The sequence below is a fragment of the Lygodium microphyllum genome, chromosome 2 (genome assembly GCF_053477565.2).
Source record: "Lygodium microphyllum isolate KBCC chromosome 2, Lygodium_microphyllum_v1.1.10, whole genome shotgun sequence".
In the NCBI taxonomy this organism is placed as follows: domain Eukaryota; kingdom Viridiplantae; phylum Streptophyta; class Polypodiopsida; order Schizaeales; family Lygodiaceae; genus Lygodium; species Lygodium microphyllum.
The window spans coordinates 38,962,559-38,984,324 of record NC_141136.1 but is presented as its reverse complement, the minus strand read 5'-3'; the positions used below and the strand labels follow the sequence as shown (position 1 = coordinate 38,984,324).

General features: G+C 39.2%; 1 protein-coding gene across 1 annotated transcript; it reads right to left on the bottom strand.

Moving 5' to 3' along the window:
- Nucleotides 1-75: 75 nt before the first annotated feature.
- On the bottom strand, nt 76-2,126 carry LOC148039636 (G-type lectin S-receptor-like serine/threonine-protein kinase At5g24080). Its single transcript, XM_087692234.1, has one exon. The coding sequence runs from the start codon at nt 1,915-1,917 to the stop codon at nt 415-417; it is 1,503 nt and encodes a 500-aa protein (XP_087548360.1). The 5' UTR covers nt 1,918-2,126; the 3' UTR covers nt 76-414.
- Nucleotides 2,127-21,766: the final 19,640 nt, after the last annotated feature.

Genomic DNA, 21,766 nt, shown 5'->3' with positions numbered 1-21,766 from the left:
TACAACCCTTGCCTAGAGTGTGGGCATGCAATTTATGCCTTTACACACCAAAACGACACATTTTATAGAAAGATAAATATTAATAGATTTATTATTATTTTAATTGGATGCAAATGAAGAAAGTGCATCTTTGTCTATCACTTTACAAGCTAGGAGGTAGACTCCTCATCCAAAAGGGGGCGATGAGTTAATCTATCTGGTAGATAAATAATAGGCCATATTCTCTCTTATATGTAAAGAACTACGCATCTTCAACCCTTAGAGAAGTACTTTGATTGGTTATTAATACTTGCAAAGTAAAGTGGACATCCTCCATTTGGTATATAACCAACCTTGGATTGAATTCTTGCTTTAGGAGAGATACCAGTGATTGCTCACCCGCATTGTCGCATTGTCGAGACTTCCACTTGCAAATCATGCTAATAGCGGGTCAAATGCTTGCGAGTAAGACTTGCCAATGAGGGAAGAAGTTGAGCTCCAAGCAGCTACGCCAGTAGTACCGTCAATAACTCCACTAGAGTCGTGGTGGGTGAGACCACTAAAGTTTGAGATCTTGAGGAATACCACATACTTTTGCGGCGGGCTAGGGTGTACCGCCAGCTGGAACTTGCCCTTCATCCAGCAGTGCCCACTTCCATCCAGCCAGTAGACAACTCCGAGGCAGCTGCACTCCTTGGAACACATGTCCTTGCATTCTGCCAAAGATTTGCCAGGGCCACTTTCGGTAAGATCATTAAACGGATAATCGATGTTGCGGAGCACGACATAGTTGGTACTGTTGGCACAGTAATCTACGCTGTCGATAGGCCTGCATCCCAAGGAGAGGTCTGTGTTGTCGACGGGTTGAAATCCCGGCGGGCAAACGCAGACAGGCTGGGGATTGTATGTGCAGACTGCATAGTCAAGCCCGCAGAGCCCTTGGATTGTCGTGCATTCGTCCCCGACTGCAAACCAGACTATAACCCATCGAAGTGATCCTTTTTCCCAACTGTACATGCGGAGATTGCCATCTATGTCGAGGGTAAGCCTGCGTATAGCTGCAGTGCCGTAGTCGCTGGAGATCTGGGAACTCTGAACAGATGAAGGAGAGCTGTAGAAGGAAAGATTCCCGTTAGTGTCGTACTGCAGGAAAGCGGAGGAACTGCCATTGATATCGGCCGCCACCAGGGCAGGGTCCCAAGACCAGTAAGTTGAAGTAGAGGGCGCAGCTGAATTACTGAGCTGAAGGAGGTGTCCGGAAGCAGCGAAGGAGAGTGAGAATCTGCTGCCAGTAGCGTTGAAGGACGCGTAGGACTTCTGGGAGAGAAGGGGCTGAGTGGTGGGCGAGAATGGCTGGTAGGGAAGAAGAGTGTCCGTGGGGTGTTGGAAGCTCTGCCAAACTGGCTGGGCTGAGGTCAAATCAGTGCTCGTGCGGCCGAAGAGGATGAGGTTGCCTGTGTCGGTGAGCTGGGCATGGGTGACCCCCACGTTGGCGGTGTGCGTTCTCCAAATGATATGGCCGGAGGTGGTGGCCGTAGCAGCTGCAGGATCAATGAGGAGGAGCTCTCCTGATGAAGAGAAGTTGAGGTGGGCGGAGGAGGAGACCGGGGTATTGCGATTGGCCACCCATGCTGGCGGGCCGTGGGGGGAGACAGAGAAGGAGATGGCGAGGTAGTACCTACCGGAGTCGTTAATTGAAGCTGCGCTGAAGGAGCGGAAGGAGAGCCGGAAGGATTGAGATGAGGAGCTGATCAAGGGCGGGGAGGATAGCGTGAGAGACGAACCTTCCGTCAGGACGTCAGAACTTGCAGCAGCAGAAGCAATTACAATTACAGAGGATGATGATGATGATAGCAGGAGCAGCTGTGCGAGGAGAGACAACACGAGCATCGATGCCCCAAAACCAGCTGCTCGTCTCCCGCTTGCAGGTGGAGCCATGGCGCCGCGCGGCTGTTGCCCTGTTTTCTTGTTATTAATAATACGACGTTACATCTGCACGCAAGCTTTATTAGACTTCGAATCGAGTAATGTCAGCGGAAGCCCTCGTCCCAATTTTCGTCGTAGAGCATTCCACAATCCAGAACATTTCCGCATCGCACGACACGCGCTATGAATTCGAGAAGTCTCCATTGCAGAACAACAAGAGTTTGTTCAAAGCACGAATCGTAAGTCATTTACTTGCTCTAGGGTAAAGGGGCCAATAAGTTGACACCAAAAATTGATTGCTCAAATCATGCAGAAGGTACTTAGGCTGGTTACACACCAAGTAATGGACGGCCAACCCCCGCCGAGAGTGTGGGCATGCATTTTTTGAAATTGGGCACGAACATGGGCATCATACCTTTACATACCAAAGGGACACAGTTTGTAAAAAAATTAAAAAGAATAAACTTATAAATCTTTTGATTGCTTGCAAATGCAAAAAATACACCCTTGTCCGTCACTTTACAAAGTGGGCAAGGGAGACTCCCCATCCAATAGTGGGCGGGGAGTTCACTTGTTTAGCAGGTAAACAACAGGTCATGTCCTCTCCAGTGTATAAAGGACTACGGACGCCAACCTTTAAATAAGTGTTTTGATTGGTCAAAGCTTACAAAGTGGGCGTCCTTTTTTGGTGTGTAACCGGCCTTATATATCGATGGAGGTTTTGACGATTTGCAAAGATGGGTCCAAAAAGTCGTATTGATGTTTTGGTTGGCAACCTATGCATGCTGGCAGGCTCTATATCACTACGGTCCTACAACACAACTAAGAAGTTTATCAAAAGTCGGTTATGGGTGATGTCATGCTCACTATTTGCTGCAATCTGCTATACTTTTGGGTGTAGGGTATGGGGGCCAATATGTGGAATTTTTTTGCAAGAAGAAAATTTTCATTTTGTATTTTAAAAAAAGATGCAACACAATTATCTTTTTATGGGACAAAGATTAAGATTGAGAGAGAGAGAGAGAGAGAGAGGGAGGGAGGGAGGGAGGGAGGGAGGGAGGGAGGGAGAAGAAGAAGAAGAAGAGCAATTTTTACCTCGTAAGATTTAGAGAGAGTATTATTGTGTCTCTTTCAAAATATAAAATCACTTTTTTTCATTGTATTACAATGTTTCAATACAAAAAAGTGGTTAAAATCTTTGAAATAATATTAACATTAAATATAAATTTATTTATTGAGAATGTGATATTTTTCAAAAATTAATATGCGTTTCTTGTACATATGAGTCAAAGTTTTTATAGCATTTCCTTGTGATGGGAGAAAATTTAATACATGATATAGTAATTAATTATATGTGTTTGTACATCTTTTTGTCATATCATTCATGCATATACTTAATGGATATGATATATGTCACATAGTTATACTTATATTACTTAAATATATTAGTATTTCGGAAAGAGAAGGACTATATTCATCACATGATGAAGTTAAAATGATTCATCCACATGAAGACTAACATTAATAGGTTTCAGATGCTCTTTGGTATTAAGATTTGTGTCTTGAACCTCATCCTCAAACACTATTGCTAAATGAGTTATGGTGTCCTCATACCCTTCTTTGGTATTAAGATTTGTGTCTTGAACCTCATCCTCAAACACTATTGCTAAATGAGTTATGGTGTCCTCATACCCTTCTCAACTTGATTTACGCAACCATATCTTGACAAAACGTTTCTCCTTTCCTGCAAGCCTAAGTGTTCTCTACCTATCATTTTTCAGCTTTGCAAATTATCTTATACATAGTCTTCATATTGTAGTACACAAAACCCTAGTATTTGGATCTACTCCTTCTTTTGCATTTTACTACCTTGCTTATGGTCCTTGTTCCTAACTCTTTTCCAAAATTTTCAATTCATATTCTAGCCTCCATTTAATTCTTACATTTTTCAACCACCATGTAATGAGTATAACTTGTTTATGGTCCTCATTCCTAACTCCTTTTCAAATTTTCCAATTCGTATTCTCTTCAACTTTTACCCTTTTTACTACCATTGCATCCATTAAATTCTTACATTCCTCAACCATCATGTTATTGAGACAGCAAGCTCAACACATACGGATATTAATGATGGACTACCTAGTTATATGGGTCCGAAAGTCTACATTTAGTACATTAGTAGTCATTGTGATTTTCACATGGCTATTGACTTATCACTTATTATATTTGGTTTGTTGCAACTACCTACACTGGCATAATTAAAGCGCTAGTCAATTAGTATAGTCAATTATACATTATTTGACTTAGTAGGCCACTTCCTTTATGTTGTATCTTATATATACCTTGTGTACATTATATTGTGTATAAAAGAAGAATGAAAAGCTAGCAAGAAAATGTTTGACCTCCATCTATTTTTTTATGTTCTTGAGTGAGCTTCTTCTTGTGTATATGGTGTATATTTGATACAACTCAAGCAAGTCTCCCCATTGCGTAATTCAAACTCATGACATGATATCAAAGTGATAACACTCAAAGAGGCTCGTTTTGAAGGTTGATGTGAAGAATAAGCAAGGATTCAAGCAAGCAAGCAATGGGCAAGAAGCTCTCCTATTCATCCACTCCTTCTCTTGGATAGTATCTATGGAGGTATCAGAAGCAAGGGAAATCAAAAATCTTAGATCGTTGTGAGATTTAGTATGTGACCAAAATATTGTATATTTTGTAGAGATTTTTTGACCATTTGAGGCCTTTTTGGGCCTTGTTTTAGACATGCAAGGTTGTGGATAGGAGTTTCACGATATATTAGGATTTTGATTGTGTCGACTAAAAGTGAGTGTACAAACTATAGATTTTCAATCTATAAGTTCTGAGATATTTTCTTGGGAGCAAACACAATTTTTATATGCTAACAAGTTGCAAATTATATGAAATATTGAGTAGTCAGTGAAAAAGACTGCTTGGTGTATAGAAGAACGTAAGTATCTAAATTCTCCTATCAAATACATGATTTCTTCTAGTCAGTACGTTAGAGCTTCTATTATCAAAAATTCTGGTGAAATTAGCAAATAGATAGAAAAATTTCTTATTGATTTTGAAGGTACACATTGCTTGTGTTCTTCAAACTTCTTAAATTTCAGAACCTAAAATTTGACAAAATAATAAAGCGACCAGTGGAATTGGCTAATGAGGGAAAATATTCTACTAAGGGATTCATTCAAAACTTAACCTTTATGTTAAACAATGAAACACATAAGGGAGATTTTTATGTAGTTGACATGGGAAAAAGAGATATGATAATTGGAATGGATTGATTAATAGAAAATCATGCCTTAATTGATTGTGAAATGAGATCTTTAATTTTCAAAGAAAGAGATAATAAATTTCATAAAATTTAGGGAAGGGAGAGAGATTGCAAATATTTAATTATTTCCACCACAAAACTTTTGAGGGGAATCAAACAACGATGTGATAACTTTTTAATCTTTGCTACAGAGTTAAAGTCGGAGGAGACAAAGAGGAATCCTGAATACATAGAGAAATTGTTAGGTGAATACAATGATGTTTTTCCTGATGATATGCTAGGTATGCCTTCTCGTAGATCAATTGGCCATGCTATAGAGTTGTATCTAGGAATAGAACCATACTCTAGAGTACCTTATCGGTTCAATATAGAAGAGTTGAAGGAGCTTAAATTGCAACTTCATAACCTCTTGAAAAGAGTACTTACAAAAAAAAAGAATTGAAATATCAAGGAGCCCTTGGATAATATAACTTACAATTTAGCATTTCCATGGCTTCCTTTCATAGAGTTGATTAAAAAACATTACTTTTCCACATAGTCTATTGCAATCAAGCTCCAATGAGAACTGAAAGCAATCATATCTCAATAAATTAGTAGGATAAATCTCAAAAGCTCTAATAGAATATTGAATCACTTACTTTTCATTATATGGAATTATAAGGAGCTCCAAAGTATCGAAGTCAATCAGATTGAACCACTGCTCAACAAAACTTGAATCAAGCTCGTTCCTCATAAAGAATGAGATAGATGGATCAAGAACCTCAATTTTTTGTTGCATATTCAAAGGAAACTCATGCATTACACACCTAGAAAATGCATAGAAATAGCGAGTATAAACAAGAAAAATCTTATTGTTAAAAAAATATAAAAAAGTAGAAGTAATTATGGGTGGATATACCTTAGGCTAGCAAGAATAATACTGTCATTTATTTCTTTTATTTTATCCTTAAGAATCTGAACACATGCAGCATTAAAGGATATAATCTCAGTTCTTTTGCCTAAGTCACTAGGTAAGAAACAAAACACATTGAATCCTTTTGGATTAGCTGCTTCAAGAAGGGTGACCAGCTCATTTTCAAAGGGCTCTAGTTGCTCTGCTTCCCTTTTTTCAGCCCTTTGCCTTCTATACTCTCTCCATTTATCTGCCTTTTCCTCTTTAGCTTTCTCCTCTTTTCATGTTGCCTTGTATCCCTCTCATGGGTGACATCCTCAACCTTGGGACCAGAATCATATTTCTTTCTCCTAGCTGGGGGCACATTAAGGATATTAAATGTCTTCTCATAAGTGAGGGGAATTGGCTCAAAGACCTTTGAAAATCTATATCTTAGCCTCCTAAGAATTACCATGTCCTTGTCCATGAGTGTGAGCCTATGAGCATGAGCAGCACAAATATAGGCATCTTGAAAAAACTCAACTTAAAAATCCTCTGTGGCTTCTTGTATACAATTAAGGGCTGTTCTTGTCCATCTGAAACTATCCAAACTATATTTGTCACAAATCTCCCTGACAAGCCTTTGAAAAGACAGCTTTGGAATTGCATTGTTAAGAGCCTTTATTGCCTTCCTAATCTCCCTTAGGCACTTGACATTTTGAGAAAACTTTCTCTTTGGCTTTGACTTTCTAGAGAGCTTCTGAGGCTTTGAAGATTTATGAATCTTTGATGTTAAACCCCTAGGATCAATATTCTCCTTCCTTGCTGTTGCTTTAGTCCTAGCCATCTACCAAAAAAAGATATGTTACTTCTTGTCCAGTGTATCTAGTGAAATGCGAGTTTCAGAAGAGAGATCTCCTTGCAGCATGTTATTTTCGCGTTTCACCAGACAACACATAAATAGCAAAAGAATCAACAAAACTAAGAAAAACAAAACATTAATCTAAGGAATGCCATAACAATTACCTAAAATCTCTACACCATTAAATCCATAGAAGAAATGTTATAAAACATTAGGGAAAATAAATCTTTATAGTGCTCATAGGCTCATAATGTTATAAAACATTAAGGAAAAGTGCAGAAAACCATACCTTCTTTGGCACTTTGCTGGGAAAAATCCATTTAAAACCAATTTTGTCAATAGCTCTGGTGAAACATGAATACGTTCTTCACAACCACAGCTCGAAGACCCTGCTGCATGACCATGAAAATGTGCTTCATGACCATTAAAATATGAAACGAATTTGGCAGTTGTTTCCCTTTATTGGGGGGTTTTTTAAAAATTGATGGCACATGCATTACTTGGCGAAGTGTTAAGTAAAACACATGCGATGTATTCTGAGATTGTTATTCTCGAAAAAAGGGAGTGCGCAGGTCTTCTGAGATATTTGATGCGGTGTGCTAAGTGAGACACGTGCGCACGTATTCTGAGGTATTTCGTGCGTGCGAAAATATTGGAAATTTTGTCCAAATTTGCGATCGCGTTTATTTTGCCATCATTACGTAAACTTTTTCGTTGGAACTATCAACACACGTTTGACAATCAATATAAAAACTTTTCGAAATCATCTTCTCCGATATTGTCTTTCTTTCTCTCGAAATTTTGTTTCGATTTCCCTTCAAGGTCCTTGCTTCCTGTTTGAAGAGCATTTCAACAATTTCTGATAGGTAACAAAATTTTGTTATTACAAGTATCTAAACAAAATCTCATTGATTAGTATAGAAAGAATTTTTAATAACACTTGAAAAATTACAGATGTCATGTGCTTTGTGTCTTTCAAAAGGAGCATGGCACTTCTAGAAAGGATTTTATCATAAATTTCTGTGTTTTAATAGAATTAATTCATAGTTTATGTTTCTCTTCTTATTCTGCATCTATTGACTAATGAAACACGAAATAATGTCTCTGGTTAATGGTATGTTGCTAACTGTCGCGTTTCACAGGTGAAATGTTGAAATAACTCGTTTTCAAGTAGTGTCCGATGAAACGCAATTTCTTCACTGGCTTTTCACCGGTCACTTAAAAATTTCGCGTTTCACCGGTCACTTAAATTTTTTTTGCGTTTTTTGATTTTTTGTCTTGGAAAACGCGATTTTGGGGCCTCTTTCCATGGTTCTATCGTGTTTTATTGGACATTGTTGCCATTCTGCTTTGTTTGCAGGGATAAATCTTTTGTTGGTCAAGATGACAAAGAGAAAGCTATCTTTGGAAGGAATGGATGAGGAGGAGCTAATGGAGACTTCTGATGATAGGCTCTTTGATTTCTTACACACAACTGGAAATTCTTCCAAGTTTAGCTATATCAGGGAAATTTTCAATGTTCCTTTTGATTTGAAAGAGTTATTGGAGGATCTTGAAGATAAACTTAAGGAGTACAGATATTTTTATGATAGACATGTGCAAGGTTTAGAAGTCAATGGATTTGTTCATTCTAGTGATGTCATGGGAGCCACCAGTACAGCCAGGTCAACTTTGCTAGGCAGGTTCAACCTCATTGATGAGGAATTCAGGAAGAGAGAAACATGTTGCCCTTTCCACAGGTATCAACACCAATGCCTTCTGATCCACGAGGATGTTGGATTTATTGTGTATCTTCAGTACATGGAAAATTCTTCTCCAGATATAGACCAACAGGAAAAGCTAGAGGATATTGCAAGTATGGATAAGGATGTCGAAGAGAAGGAGGAGATATTCCAAGAAGATATTGAGAATCAACTTGCCCAAGGTTTTGATGTAGGTTTGTTTAAGAGTGACAATATCACAATGGTGGAAGAAAAGGAGATCGAGCCAAGTGCATAGGTTGATGAAGAAGGTCCTCTTGCATGTGTTTCAACATTTTCCACTTATCTTATCAACAAGAAGAGACATGTGTTGCTAAATGATATTCAACATCTTTTTGATCTTAGAGAAGATTATTGCTTAGCAATCCTTGCAGGTTGGGGCCAAAATGACATGAATTTTATAAGTTATGAACAAGAATCGCTAGCAAGTCTTGATGTTGAGAGAGAGAATTTTCAAGATAGCTCTATAGCCTTACATACATGTATTAATCAAATCGTAGAATACGAAAAGGGGGGGCCACCTACTACAGAAGAAGAGTTCTTGCAGGTCCAGAAGAGACTTCGTATTGATGATGTAGGGTATGAAGAGAGATTGAAGTCTCCATCAGATGAGAAACCCAAGAGTTCAATAAATCTTTATGATGATAGTCTTCTCGAAGAAGACGAACACCCTAAGGTATAAAATATAATTCGAAGTTACCCATTAATTTTATGATAGACTTTATTATGCATTATATATAAATATATTATATCTTATATTGTTGTGCTTTGTTGTGTAGATTGAGATTGAAGATCTGGACAACTTTCTTGGAAGGGCCAAGGGCTCTAGGCCAATGAAACTTGGGAAAAATCAAAGCCTTGGCCATTATATTGGAAACTTAAACAATCAAACAATTGTAATATATCATAGTAGATTGTCAAGCTCTCCAAGTCTTTCAGAATCTCACTTTCATCAAGTTTAATCACAAATCTAGCCACTCCTTGTGCTTGCTATTGACAAGTCATAAAATTTGATCACTAAGCATTGTAGGGTGGGCAAGTCAAGGAAAATATTGTTAAATTCATTGAATGTAACCTCTTTTTTCTTGTCCTTGAAGGTAGCCTTGATATGAAAAGGCTCACCTAGAATTGCCATCACTTTGTTATCAACTCTCTGTCTGATAGTTCTAACCACAAATGGCTTCGGAAGTATGCAATTGTGTACATGTCCTTTTCTGCAACAAGGTTAAGTGTATAACCTAAAAATCCATTGTAGCCATCACCAATAAAACTCATTAATGATGAGCTATTATAGAAAGGAGGAGTGCTATTTCTGCTAGGATCTTTGGGATATAGCTTTCCATATAACCAAAGATCAATATTCTTCTTTCCTTCAAACCTTAGTATATGTTTCATAGACTCTGTAACCATGATAGATTTTGTTCTCTTTCTTATTGGTTCATACTCACTATCCAACTCAATATGAAGATGATAGAGAGGCTTTTTATGAGAGATACAGAGATCATTGGATGATTGATCCATAGCTGAGTTACAGAGATCATTGGGTGATTGATCCATAGCTAAGGATATGATTAGAAGCAAGAACGAAAACAAAGAAGAGACTACTAAGGAGGAGAAAGGAAGAAGAGAGAAACGATGGAGGAAGGCAATCAAGTATCCACCAAAATTCAAATTGAATATTAGTTTTCACTTTAATGAGGAGAGGTAAGATCTTCATTATGACAACCTTTGCCAACTTTATGGCGACCTAGATTTCTAGGTTTGATGTGACCATGAGAATATCATGACAATGACTTATTAACGAATTTTATTATTTTAACTTACCAAAATATAAACCTTTTAAAAATTCTATAAAATGATTTTATTTCATAAATTGTTTTCTCTCTCCAGGATCTCTTACAGGGCATTTTTGAGACCTCAAAACTCCCCTAATGTGTGGTAGTTTGTACTATCGATCACGATCATAGGATGCCTCACTCCAGAAATACGCGAGGCAATTTACATGTTGCCAAATTTAGTGCAATGGATCTCACAGAAGGAGATCAAGACATCCTCTATTGAATCTGCAAGGCGAGGAGTAGTGGAGACGGTTTGTCTCTTTGAGAAGTACATACCCACTAGCATGCTCACGATACAAACTCACATCCTAGTGCATATTGTAGATGAAGTGGAGATTGCAAGACATGTCCATACGCAATGGATGTTCTTCTTGGAGCACTTCATGAAAACCTTGAAAGGCTTTATGCGACAATGAGCTCGGCTAGAAGGTAGCATGGCTGAAGGTTGGTTGGTATCTGAGGCTTTAGTACATATCTCACAGTGGCTACAAATGGTGGATTCAGACAACAATATGCTATGGTCGATGAAGGATGATGATAGATTGACGAGAGATGTGCTGGTTAGGAATGGGATAGAAAAAGGATGGATGTTGCAATGTAGGAGAAAGTGAATCGTTTTTGTATGTTGCACCATGTCTCCACCACGGGGACGTGGCTCGCTAGGTACGAGCAAGCCATGAAATATTGGGAAGAAGTGCAATTCGAATATCGACGTAGTATGTAGTATCAACCGATTTGATATCCCAAGGGCATGGAGAAGATGCTGTGATTTATGTCTATGCGATGGTTACATGGAGCTTTGATCGCAGTCTCTGATTTTTGCAGCCTCTCATGAAGGGGTGGTCTCCACTGCGGAGTGGGAATTCTCAAGAGGGGATGTAGTCCAAAGGTGATCACATGTTTTATAAGTTATCATATCATGATTTTATATATGACAACTAATTAACCATTTCAATGTACAGTACAAAATATACAGTGTGATGTGGTCGTGCGGACGATATTTCCGTGTGGAGTGTATCGACAAAATGCACTCCACAATGGATTGTGGTATCATAGCAAAGTTCGAGCAAGAGAGCCAACGGTGAGCCACCAATCCAAACACCATTATAGAAGAGATGAAGTATTTTGGAAACTTGCAAAGTATTATCACCGTGGATTACCGTACCTTCTCCATGATCCTATTTGATGTGCAGTGGTTCAAAGTGGTATTGGAGGACCCATGCACTATAACAAAAAGGCCTCATAGATGCACATTTAGACGCGATTTTTGAATATAGAGAAAATCTTACGGGCGCGTCTATCCACTCGTCTATCATTTCACGTCTATAATCGCATGTATCAAAACGAATTTACATGCAAAAATAGACGCGCAATAGACGCACATATACACGCGCATATAGACACGCTGGTAGGCGCGTTTTTACAAGCACTGATAGACGTGAACGGAAAACAAAAAATGACATTAAAAAAAAAGATATTTATTATTTTTTTTAAATTTGAATTATGGAGCGCGTGTATAAGCGCGTGTAATCTGTACTGTAGACACGCGTATAAACGCGGATTATCTGCAATTTAGACACGGGGATAGACGCGCAAAATAGAACTGGAAAAAAAAACCAGAGAGCATGTGGTTGAAAAGCAACCACATGCTCTCTGGTTTTTTTTTTCCCCTCCCATACATCAGATTGTGCATTTGGGAAAAAGACAATGTATCTTACGGACACGAGAATTGAAAATAAAAGTCCATGTATTCATTATAGATCAAAAGCATTTACATGGGAGGTTTAAGTGCTTGCGACCTAAAGCGTGGCCGCAAGCAGTAGGCTCAAAGATGGATCATACATATACAAGAAAAGAAGGCCTCATGAGGAGGTATGGTGCTCCTCTACGAATCTGAAGAGGAAACATCTTCGCTAGTACCACCATGGCTACTAGCGTCGCTATTCCCCTCCTCGCTATGCTCCACATCTGGGTTCGCCTACACACACAAAAGATCAAGGTTGCTTACATTAACATGGTGGAGAAAAAGTTATAATTAGCTATACTTTTAATAGGAAAGTAAGAAAAACATACCTCCTCTGGCTGTCGAATCCTCATGGCCCGGTTGTATTGGTCCTCAGTGATGAGACCCTCCTCATAGAAGTGAAGCCATGTGGCTGTGCAGTTATGACCTCGATGGTAACCTACCTCTCTAGAAGTAGGTATCCTACCAACGATGGTAGTCTGCAAAACAATTATGATATATACAAACAATTATGAGTTACAATATATTAGAATAAAATATATAAAGAATTGAAAGAAATATAAATTTTAAAAAACTAGAAATCAAAATATACTTACAAACTCTGCCTCCCACGACTCTCTGCCACCCGATCTGTAATGCGACGATCCCATGGTTTCCATTTGGATCCGTCGCGCCTCTGCGTACTGGCGACTCTTCACTTTCTCTGCTGCTTTCTTCTTGGCTTTCTTCCACTCTATGCGGTGGCACATAGGTGGTTGGCTATAGGCTCCACTCCCCTCCTCCTGCCTCCGCAGTGAGTCCCTGGCCCGTGCCATGAGGTGGGATCTTTTGTTGTGAAGCATATCCCTCACTTTTGTGCATCCCCGATCATCCGAGAATCGCTGACCCTCAGGATTTGGGTACCTCCTATGGACTACCCTCAACACCTCCTACCACAAGCCTCTTTTCTGATTTTTGAAGGCAATGAAACAATCTTTATACGTCGCATGCACGACGCTCCTCATGTACGCCATTACATCCCTTCCTTCATCATCATGAAAGATATCACCAGCATCTGTAACTCTATAGTACTGGCGTACAACCTTCTCTACGTGATCTACTGGTGAGGGTGATCGCTCGCCACCTCCTAGGCAACCCCCACACAAGCCTCGTCCTCCCCCTCGACTTTCCTTCCTCCCTCTCTGTCGACTACCCTCTGCCTCGCTGGATGCACGAGCTTCTGCACATGCACATGCTTCTGCAGATGCTTGTGCTTCAGTCGATGCACGTACAGGTACTGCACGTGGAGTACCTGCATATGGAGTACCTGCATGTGGAGTTTGGGAAGTAGTGCCAAGAAGAGACGTCAGAGACGTTCCAGACATGACACTGACCACCTCGTCCACTGTGGGAGACGGCCAAGGTGTCTGGTCATCTCTCCCATGAAGTCTTTCCTACTAGGAAAACCTCCAAAAAATGCATTGACCCCCCTACCAAACGAGAACAATGTATCATTCATGCGATTCAAATCCGGGTCATTGCTAGATGAACCAGGATACGACATCTGTAAGAAAAACACAGGAAAAAGATAAATTTATTTGCATACAAAAAATCATATATTACCTACATTTTCAAAGAGCTTTCTTTAGACATTGAGCATAAAACTTAAGTGCTAATGCTTCTCATAAACAAGAAAACTGATAAACACAAACATGGGATTGGCCACATTCATCATTGCAAAAATATATTGTTTACTGTCAGAACTGGGAGACCTGGCGCGTGTATCCCCGCGTCTAAATTGCAGGTTAGACGCGCCCTCAGACGCGCTCCCAAAGTCAACCTTCTGTCCAGCGTGTCTATATTCGCATCTAAGATACAGCATAGACGCGTTGTCAGACGCACATTCCAGGTCAATGTTATGCACGCGCGTGTATCATCGCATGTAGACTGTAGAGCACATGCGCCAGGACACACACTCTAAGACGCGCCCTCAGATGCTAGGAGAGGAAATATTTTTCGCGTCTATATCTGCATCTACACTGAAATATAGACGCGCTATCAGACGCGCTCGGTCGGCTGATTTTACCCCGATGACCGCCATTGATGATTTACAAAATGCAATAAATAATGGAATCATAAATCCTAAATACACAGAGAGAGCAGAGAGAGAAAGAGAGAAACAAAGAGAGAGAGAGAGAGAAAGAGAGAGAGACTCACCTTGGGTGTTTGGTGTGGCGGGTGGTGGCGCTTCTTCCTTCTCCTTCTTCCTCTGCTTGGTAAGTTACCCTCCCTTGATGCTTGCTTGCTGCTTCTTCTTGTTCTCCTCTATCTTGTTCTCTCTTTCTTCCTCTCCTTGGCTTTCCTTTTTCCCTTCTTGTGTGTTTGAAATGAAAGAAGAGGTGAGTCATAAGGAGATGAGGCATGAAGAGACTAGGTGAGGCATGAAGAGACTGCATGTCAGCTAAACTCAAGCTTCAGAACCGCAAAAACCGCAGGAAAGGAAAGGCGCAGTTTGAAAAGAAATGATTTAAGTATGGTTTGAATTTTGACGTGTGCGTCTATTTTTGCGTGTATATGCGTATCTATTTTTCAGGTAGACGCGAGTATAGACGCGAACATAGATGCGAAAATAGATGCCAATATAGATGCGTATGTAAATGCGGATATAGACATGCATTTAGGCTTTATCATGATTTTTTGTTTTTAAGATAAGTTTTGATAGTGAATTCTTATAATAAGTTTTAATGTATTTATGATGATTTTTGTGTATTTAAAAGTGAGATCTTAGAATAGTTAATACGCTAGCTTTAAGTTTTTATGTAAACATATGAATGACAAATATTTTGATGTTGTCATGAATTAGGTTTAATCATGTCGTCATCACCTAGTGCGGTGCATGCTGATGAGTCAATGAGCACATCCTCAAGTGAGGATGAAACATTGCGTCTTCATAATTGAGATGCATGGCTATGATGAAAAATTAAATGCATGTGTGATTATTGTCGAGGGTGTATTTTTCGAGCACGTCGAATTGCAATGTCACACCTCAGATTGTATGGAGAATGGGACCAAGAAAAATCACCGGTATTCATTGTTTTTTTTTTCCACTAAGATTGCTAGTCTATGTTACGGGAATTATATATCAACGTACATGAAACTCCCTTTTGTGGTTGAGCAGGATGCAATGCCACATCCTCAGATGCTCCCTCCCGGGCGTCGAGAGGCTGCAAAACGTCAACGCGAGGAGGCAGAGTCTTCAAGAAGAGTAGAGACTGATGACCATGATAGTAGCCCTCATGAAATGCCCCATCAAGTCATAGAGGATGAGATTTTAGACAACATGGTACACCATCTATTTTCACAACGGGTTCAGGGAGAAGGTCACTCTACGAAGCCAGATGATCCACTATATATAGCATCATCTGGGAGGCCTCGATTATGTCAAGATCCATGCATGTGTCAATGATTGTGTCTTATTTCGTGGGATTCATGAGTTCGCACGAGAGTATCCTGTTTGTGGCGAATCAAGATACGAAGTGGAGATGAAGTCAATGGATGTGCCTCGTAAGGTTTTGCGACATTTTTCGATTGTTCCACGTATAAAACTTATGTTCAAGTGTAAGTCTATTGGAAAGCTCATGTCATGGCATGCTAGTCATCGTTCAAGTGATGGAAGATGGAGGATCCCTGCAGACACACCGACATGGCAACATATAGATAATTTGTGGCCCGTTTTCAAAGAAGAGCCAAGAAATTTGAGATTTGGTTTAGGTATGGATGGAATCAATCCATTTGGCATCAAAAGCACATCATACAGTATATGGCCAGTGGTATTGGTGAACTATAATATTCCTCCATCCATGGCAATTAAAAAGGGACATGTAATGTTGTCCCTTCTGATTCCTAGAAAGCACAAGGTAAAAAACATGGACATTTACTTAGAGCCTTTGATTGAAGAGTTAGAAATGTTATGGGAAGGTATTGAGGTACAAGATACAAGTGCATCTGCATCCTCTAGAGATTTCACATTGAAGGCCGTGTTGTTGTGGACCATGCACGACTTTCCAGGATACGAAGAGTGTTCAGGTACATGTATATAACTCGATATTTGAAATTCAAGACTTGAATCAATTGCATTTTATTAATTCACTTGTTTTTTCAGGTTTAACCACGTCAGGATATCATGCATGTCCTATTTGCGGTCCCTCTCTAGTTTCCTCTAGGCCGGCACGTTTAAAGAAGGTTATCTACGACAATCATAATCGATTTCTTCCTATTGACCATCCCAAATATGTTCTCCCTACTAATGGAATGACTCCACAATCTCTAACCATTCGAGATTGGAAGGAGAGATGGATTAATGCCGACAGCCACCCTCCACTCGGCATGAGTCGGTAAGAAGTGCATTTCTCTCGATTGACTTTAAAGTATTTAGCATGATGAATTGTTTGCATAATATATTGTTTGTTTGTTAGGTTCTCTATATTTTTTCGTCTTCCGTACTGGACCGAACTCAAGATCAATCACCTGTTGGGAAAAAGACTGTGCATATTCAAAAATGTTGTATCTACATTATGGGATCACTTGATAGGGGCTCATGATTCAATTAATGTAAGGGAGGATTTACGTAACATTGGTCACATGAGACGAGCCTGGCCACGCATTGGACCCAAAGGAAAGATTGAGCTACCCCATGCACCTTGGATGTTGTCAAAGAACGAGGAAAAAATAGTGAAGGAACAAATATATAGCTTTCGAACACCCACAGGATGTATGAGATATCTCAAGGGAGCCTTCATAAAGAAAAAGAAAAGAGGTATGGAGCAACTATCTGGTTTGAAGTCCCACGATTGGCACAAAATGATTTAAGTAAGGGTATCTCTAACCATGAATATATAAGTAATTAGTGGAGTAACTATGTGTAAACTTTGGGGCATGATGACTTTTTCCTCAACTAATCATTTGATCTATGAATATTGTTTACATTCAATTTGTACTTCCTACTAGCATATCCCATTGTGTATCCAAAGATGTACGTGATATCATTTACAATATGGGAGAGCTTGTGAGGTGTGTATACATTGTATTTTTTCATTATATATCTTTGAATTTTTACACAAAAATAAACAATTCTCAAATACATATTGACAGATACGCGAGCTTGAAGGAAATTGATCTAAACACATTGCAAGATGCTCGAGTATTATCTGTTGAGATGGTTTGTTTGGTGGAGGAAATTTTTCCTCGATCCATTTTGACTACTCAATTACATTTACTCGTACATTTGATTGATGAGATCGCACTTTGTGGGGCAGTTCATGTAAGGTGGATGTTTTTTCTTGAGCGCTTCATGAAAACCTTGAAAGATTTTGTGAGGCAAAAAGCACGGCCTGAGAGAAGCATGGCTGAGGGTTGGTTAGTGCAATCATCCCTTGTTTATATCTCTAAATATCTTGCTGAAGTGGATCCCTCTCAACCATGACTATGGAAAGACGATGAAGACTTGAGGATGACCTCTATAGTACCTCAAGGAAAAGGAATGAGTAAAGTGCTAACAAAAGAAGAACTTCGTAAGTTAAATAGTTTTTGTGTGCTCAATAGTGATGTAATGAGCAAATGGGTGACACTATATAATGAAGCAAGGGCAAGAAGAAAAAGCAAAAGACAAGAATTTCGCACTAGATATGGATGTAATGTCTCATTTCCATATCATCTAAATGCGGTCCCACGTCATATTGATATAGATTGGTTACATGAGGAAATGGAGAAAATGGAAAAAGAGGAGGAAATTAATATATCTCAAGAAGAGTGGGAATACGCACGAGGTTGCTTATCAAAGGTGAGACATACTATCAATTAATTTGTTTCTATAAGTTTTATTTTATATAAATAATTGACATGTTTGATCTTTTATCTTTTACTACTAGTGCACATTATTCAATGCACTTTGGTGTGAGGGTAAACATCTTCGAACTCAACGTATAGATGAAAAGAGAAATACCCAAGATTGTGGTGTCCTTGCTCACTTCGAGGATGCCAATGGTACCATGGAAGGTTATTGTGGCTTGATCCAAGATATTCTGAAGCTTGACTTCAGACGATTCTTTATATATGTACTAGATGTGAAGTGGTTTAAAGAAGTGGTAAGAAATGGTGAGCATTGCACAATCAGACGTCATCCAAGTGGTTTTGTAATCATTGACTCTACAAAATTTTACCAAAACAAGAATGACACATTAGTACTACCTCAACAATGGGAGCAGGTATATATGCAAAGGCTAATTTTTTTATATGTATACATGTGATATATATACACAATATAATAAGTACAATTAAGTTTTTTGCTTTTGTTTTTCAAATATAGGTTGTGTATCATCCAATGGTAAACAATAACCGATGGTGGTATGTCATCCCTATATCTAATCGTTCAAAACCAATATATGGTAATATTACCGACATGGAGATAGCAGATGACAATCCAACAATTAATGATGATGTGCATGATGACACCATAATGGATGATATGCATGATATAGTACAAGACGAAACTCGCGAGGATGTTCAAGGAAACGCAGAAGAAGACAATAATGTGATTGTCGATGATATTGATGAAGTTATTGAGCAATATAGCAACACATCTGATAGTGGGATAGACTTATTTGTTTCGTTACCTCTTGGTAACATAGACCTAAAAGTAGACAGTTTAGCAAGGGCTGATCTCATTGAAGATGAGATGGATCATTCACTGTAACATACTTAATTTGCTTAATGATTCAATGTGTATTCCTAATTCTATGGTTTTTATCATGCGCACACGTGCATACTCAAGAATCAATAGTCAAGTTTAAAGCTAAATTGAATTTTCCATGATAAAAATGAAGTATTTTTTATCATCTTCAAGTAGAGAAATTATGAGATACATATTGCAATGCTTGCTACTAATTGTAAGATTTCTGTCGCTTGCCGCTAATTACTTATATCAGGCTTGTCAACTGGAGGAACTACCATTCATTAGAGAGCAATGAAAAAGTAATTATTAACTCTATTTTTTTAATTCAATGATTCAATGTGCATTCTTAATTCTATGGTTTTTATCATGCGCACACATGCATGCTCAAGAATCAATTTCAGGTGGTTAAATAATTATTAACTTTGATTTTTTAATTATGTGAATTGCAAATTTAGATGGTTAAATAATTGTGCGTCAACCGGCGCGTCTATATTGGCATCTATTTGGGCGGATATATAGACACAAAATTCGCATCTATTTACATGCACGTTTACATGCACTTATAGACGCAATGATAGACGCGCCCGACTTTGCGCGTCTAACATGCGCGTCTATGCCTCGTTTCTGTTGTAGTGATGGCAACTGTTCGACGAGGTCCATCCGGATTTCTTGAAATAGATTCCGAAAAAAGATGGACATATTTGCGTGGCACGTTGTCACACCTGTTTTGCGCGGGGGGTTCGTGAAAGTCACTTGCCGCAGGGACGCTTTGTGAGATGGAAGCAACGGATGAAGAATAGTACTTAACTCAAGGTAATTACAAGGAATCCGAAAGAGGATGCTTAAATTTTCATTCAGAATAAGAAGTAAGGGATATAGCAGTGAAACTTTGGTTTTAAGTTCTAGGAACTCTATCACTTCATCAAAATCTTTTCATAAAATGAAATAATAAGAGCCTTTAGCTCAAACCATAATACTTCTTGGGAGGCACACGTGAATGCTTTATATGCATTGGATTCTTCTAGAGTGGCTTTCTCCTCAGTCGTGATTTCTATCGCTCCTCACTCTCATTATATCAACAGCCATGCAAGGATTAAGTGACTCTCCTACACCATTGGCTTTGCAATGTCCTTTCCATCAGCTCTTCCTTTTTGCATACAAAATCTTCCTTCATCAATGTATCAATACTCGTGTTGCTTGTAAAGCCATCTTTGCTACTTTCATAGTAGCATCTAAAGAACAAATACTCGATGTAGATCATTAAGAAGGTGACCCTAAGTGTAGTTGTTGCCAATATTGCTGGATCTTCTTAACCAAGAAATTGTTTAACTGGTTTTGATTCAAAATAGCCCATGAAAAGCTCAATAGTAAAGTCCAGGAATCAGCAAAATTGAAGGCAAAAATTCATGAAGACCATGGTGATGATGGTGCTGTTATCATCATAATCGGATTGATTGTAGTACACCCATATCAGCCTTCATCTGATTTCAGCCTGGAATTCAAACTTCTCCGCCTTGGATCACTCCTCTTCCTAGAAGGGGCGCCAGTATTTGCTGAGTAAGACCTTTTTTTTTCTTCAGTTGTAGATCACCAACTCCTCATGATCATAAATTGTTGTCTCTCTGATTCCACTCTATGTGGCTAGACATAAATCTGGCATATGATAATTATGTAGTCGACGTGATCGACGAGTAGAACTCTTGCATGATCCTCGACCAGAGTGGCCTTCTCTCCTTTTTTGTAGCTCGTCTGAAGACAAGTTCGATGTAGTAGCTGAGGCGGCCCTCCCATCAACAATCAGTACCTCTTCCTCCAATTCATGTTCAATCTAGCTTTCACTTGAACTCGCGCGCTTCTTACAAGCTTCCCGAATTATGCAGCCGCTTGACTATATATATTGTCTTCCCTATTTGTATATTGGAGTTGCCCTATTGGTCAGTTCTGGCCCATCCTTCTTCATCTCGCTTCCTTTCGGGCGAAAGCCATGCCGGCCAATGTTGCAATCATCATCTCGTATTTGTTGTTCTCTTCCTCAGTCAACCTCCCATGGGCTTCAAAAACTGGCTTCTATGAGCTCCTCCAGTTCTTCATGGCCATCCTTCTTCGACAGCAAGCAGATCGGATGGCATCAGATACATATTCAAATACTAAGTCTACCATCCGATCAGCTTCACAAACCAGGTGTTCATTCTTAGTCTTCATCACCTTCATAAACTTGCATTCTAGTCTATCCGCGCCGTACTTGAAGATATATGCAACGATAGCCACCAACCATGGCTAGTTATGAAGAGTGAAATTGATAGATTTTCTCCAGTAGAGCACCCGTTTGATTACATTCACCATAGGAAGATTTTTCCTCCCGTGAATTCTACAGCAGGTTGCATCCCCCAAAGATAGCACGACGACCCCCAACAAAAAACTTCTCTGATTGAACCCGCAAGGCTCTCCCCCCACACACAGTCTGAAAAGCATTGTAGCTTTTCTCAATAAAGCTAAGGCTTTATACTTTTTTTAAAAAACTATGTTCTTCCATTCATACTAGACTTGTAAAGTGAGGGATAAAGGAAATTCCAAAACTTGTGATTATAATCTTTCTGTGATCCCCCTCTACTTGCATTCAAGCTTTTGCATGAGTCATTGGCATTGCTTTTCTTTAAAACATCATTTCCCATGAATTTCCATGACAAGAGAAGAGTGTTAAAGATAGTTTATGAAGGGAGCATCCTGTAGAGGGGTGCAACGTTTCTCTCATTTTGGAGACTTATTGGGAAAAATT

Excerpts from the sequence above, each read along its gene's own strand:
- LOC148039636 (XM_087692234.1), bottom strand. The coding sequence starts at position 1,917 with ATGGCTCCACCTGCAAGCGGGAGACGAGCAGCTGGTTTTGGGGCATCG.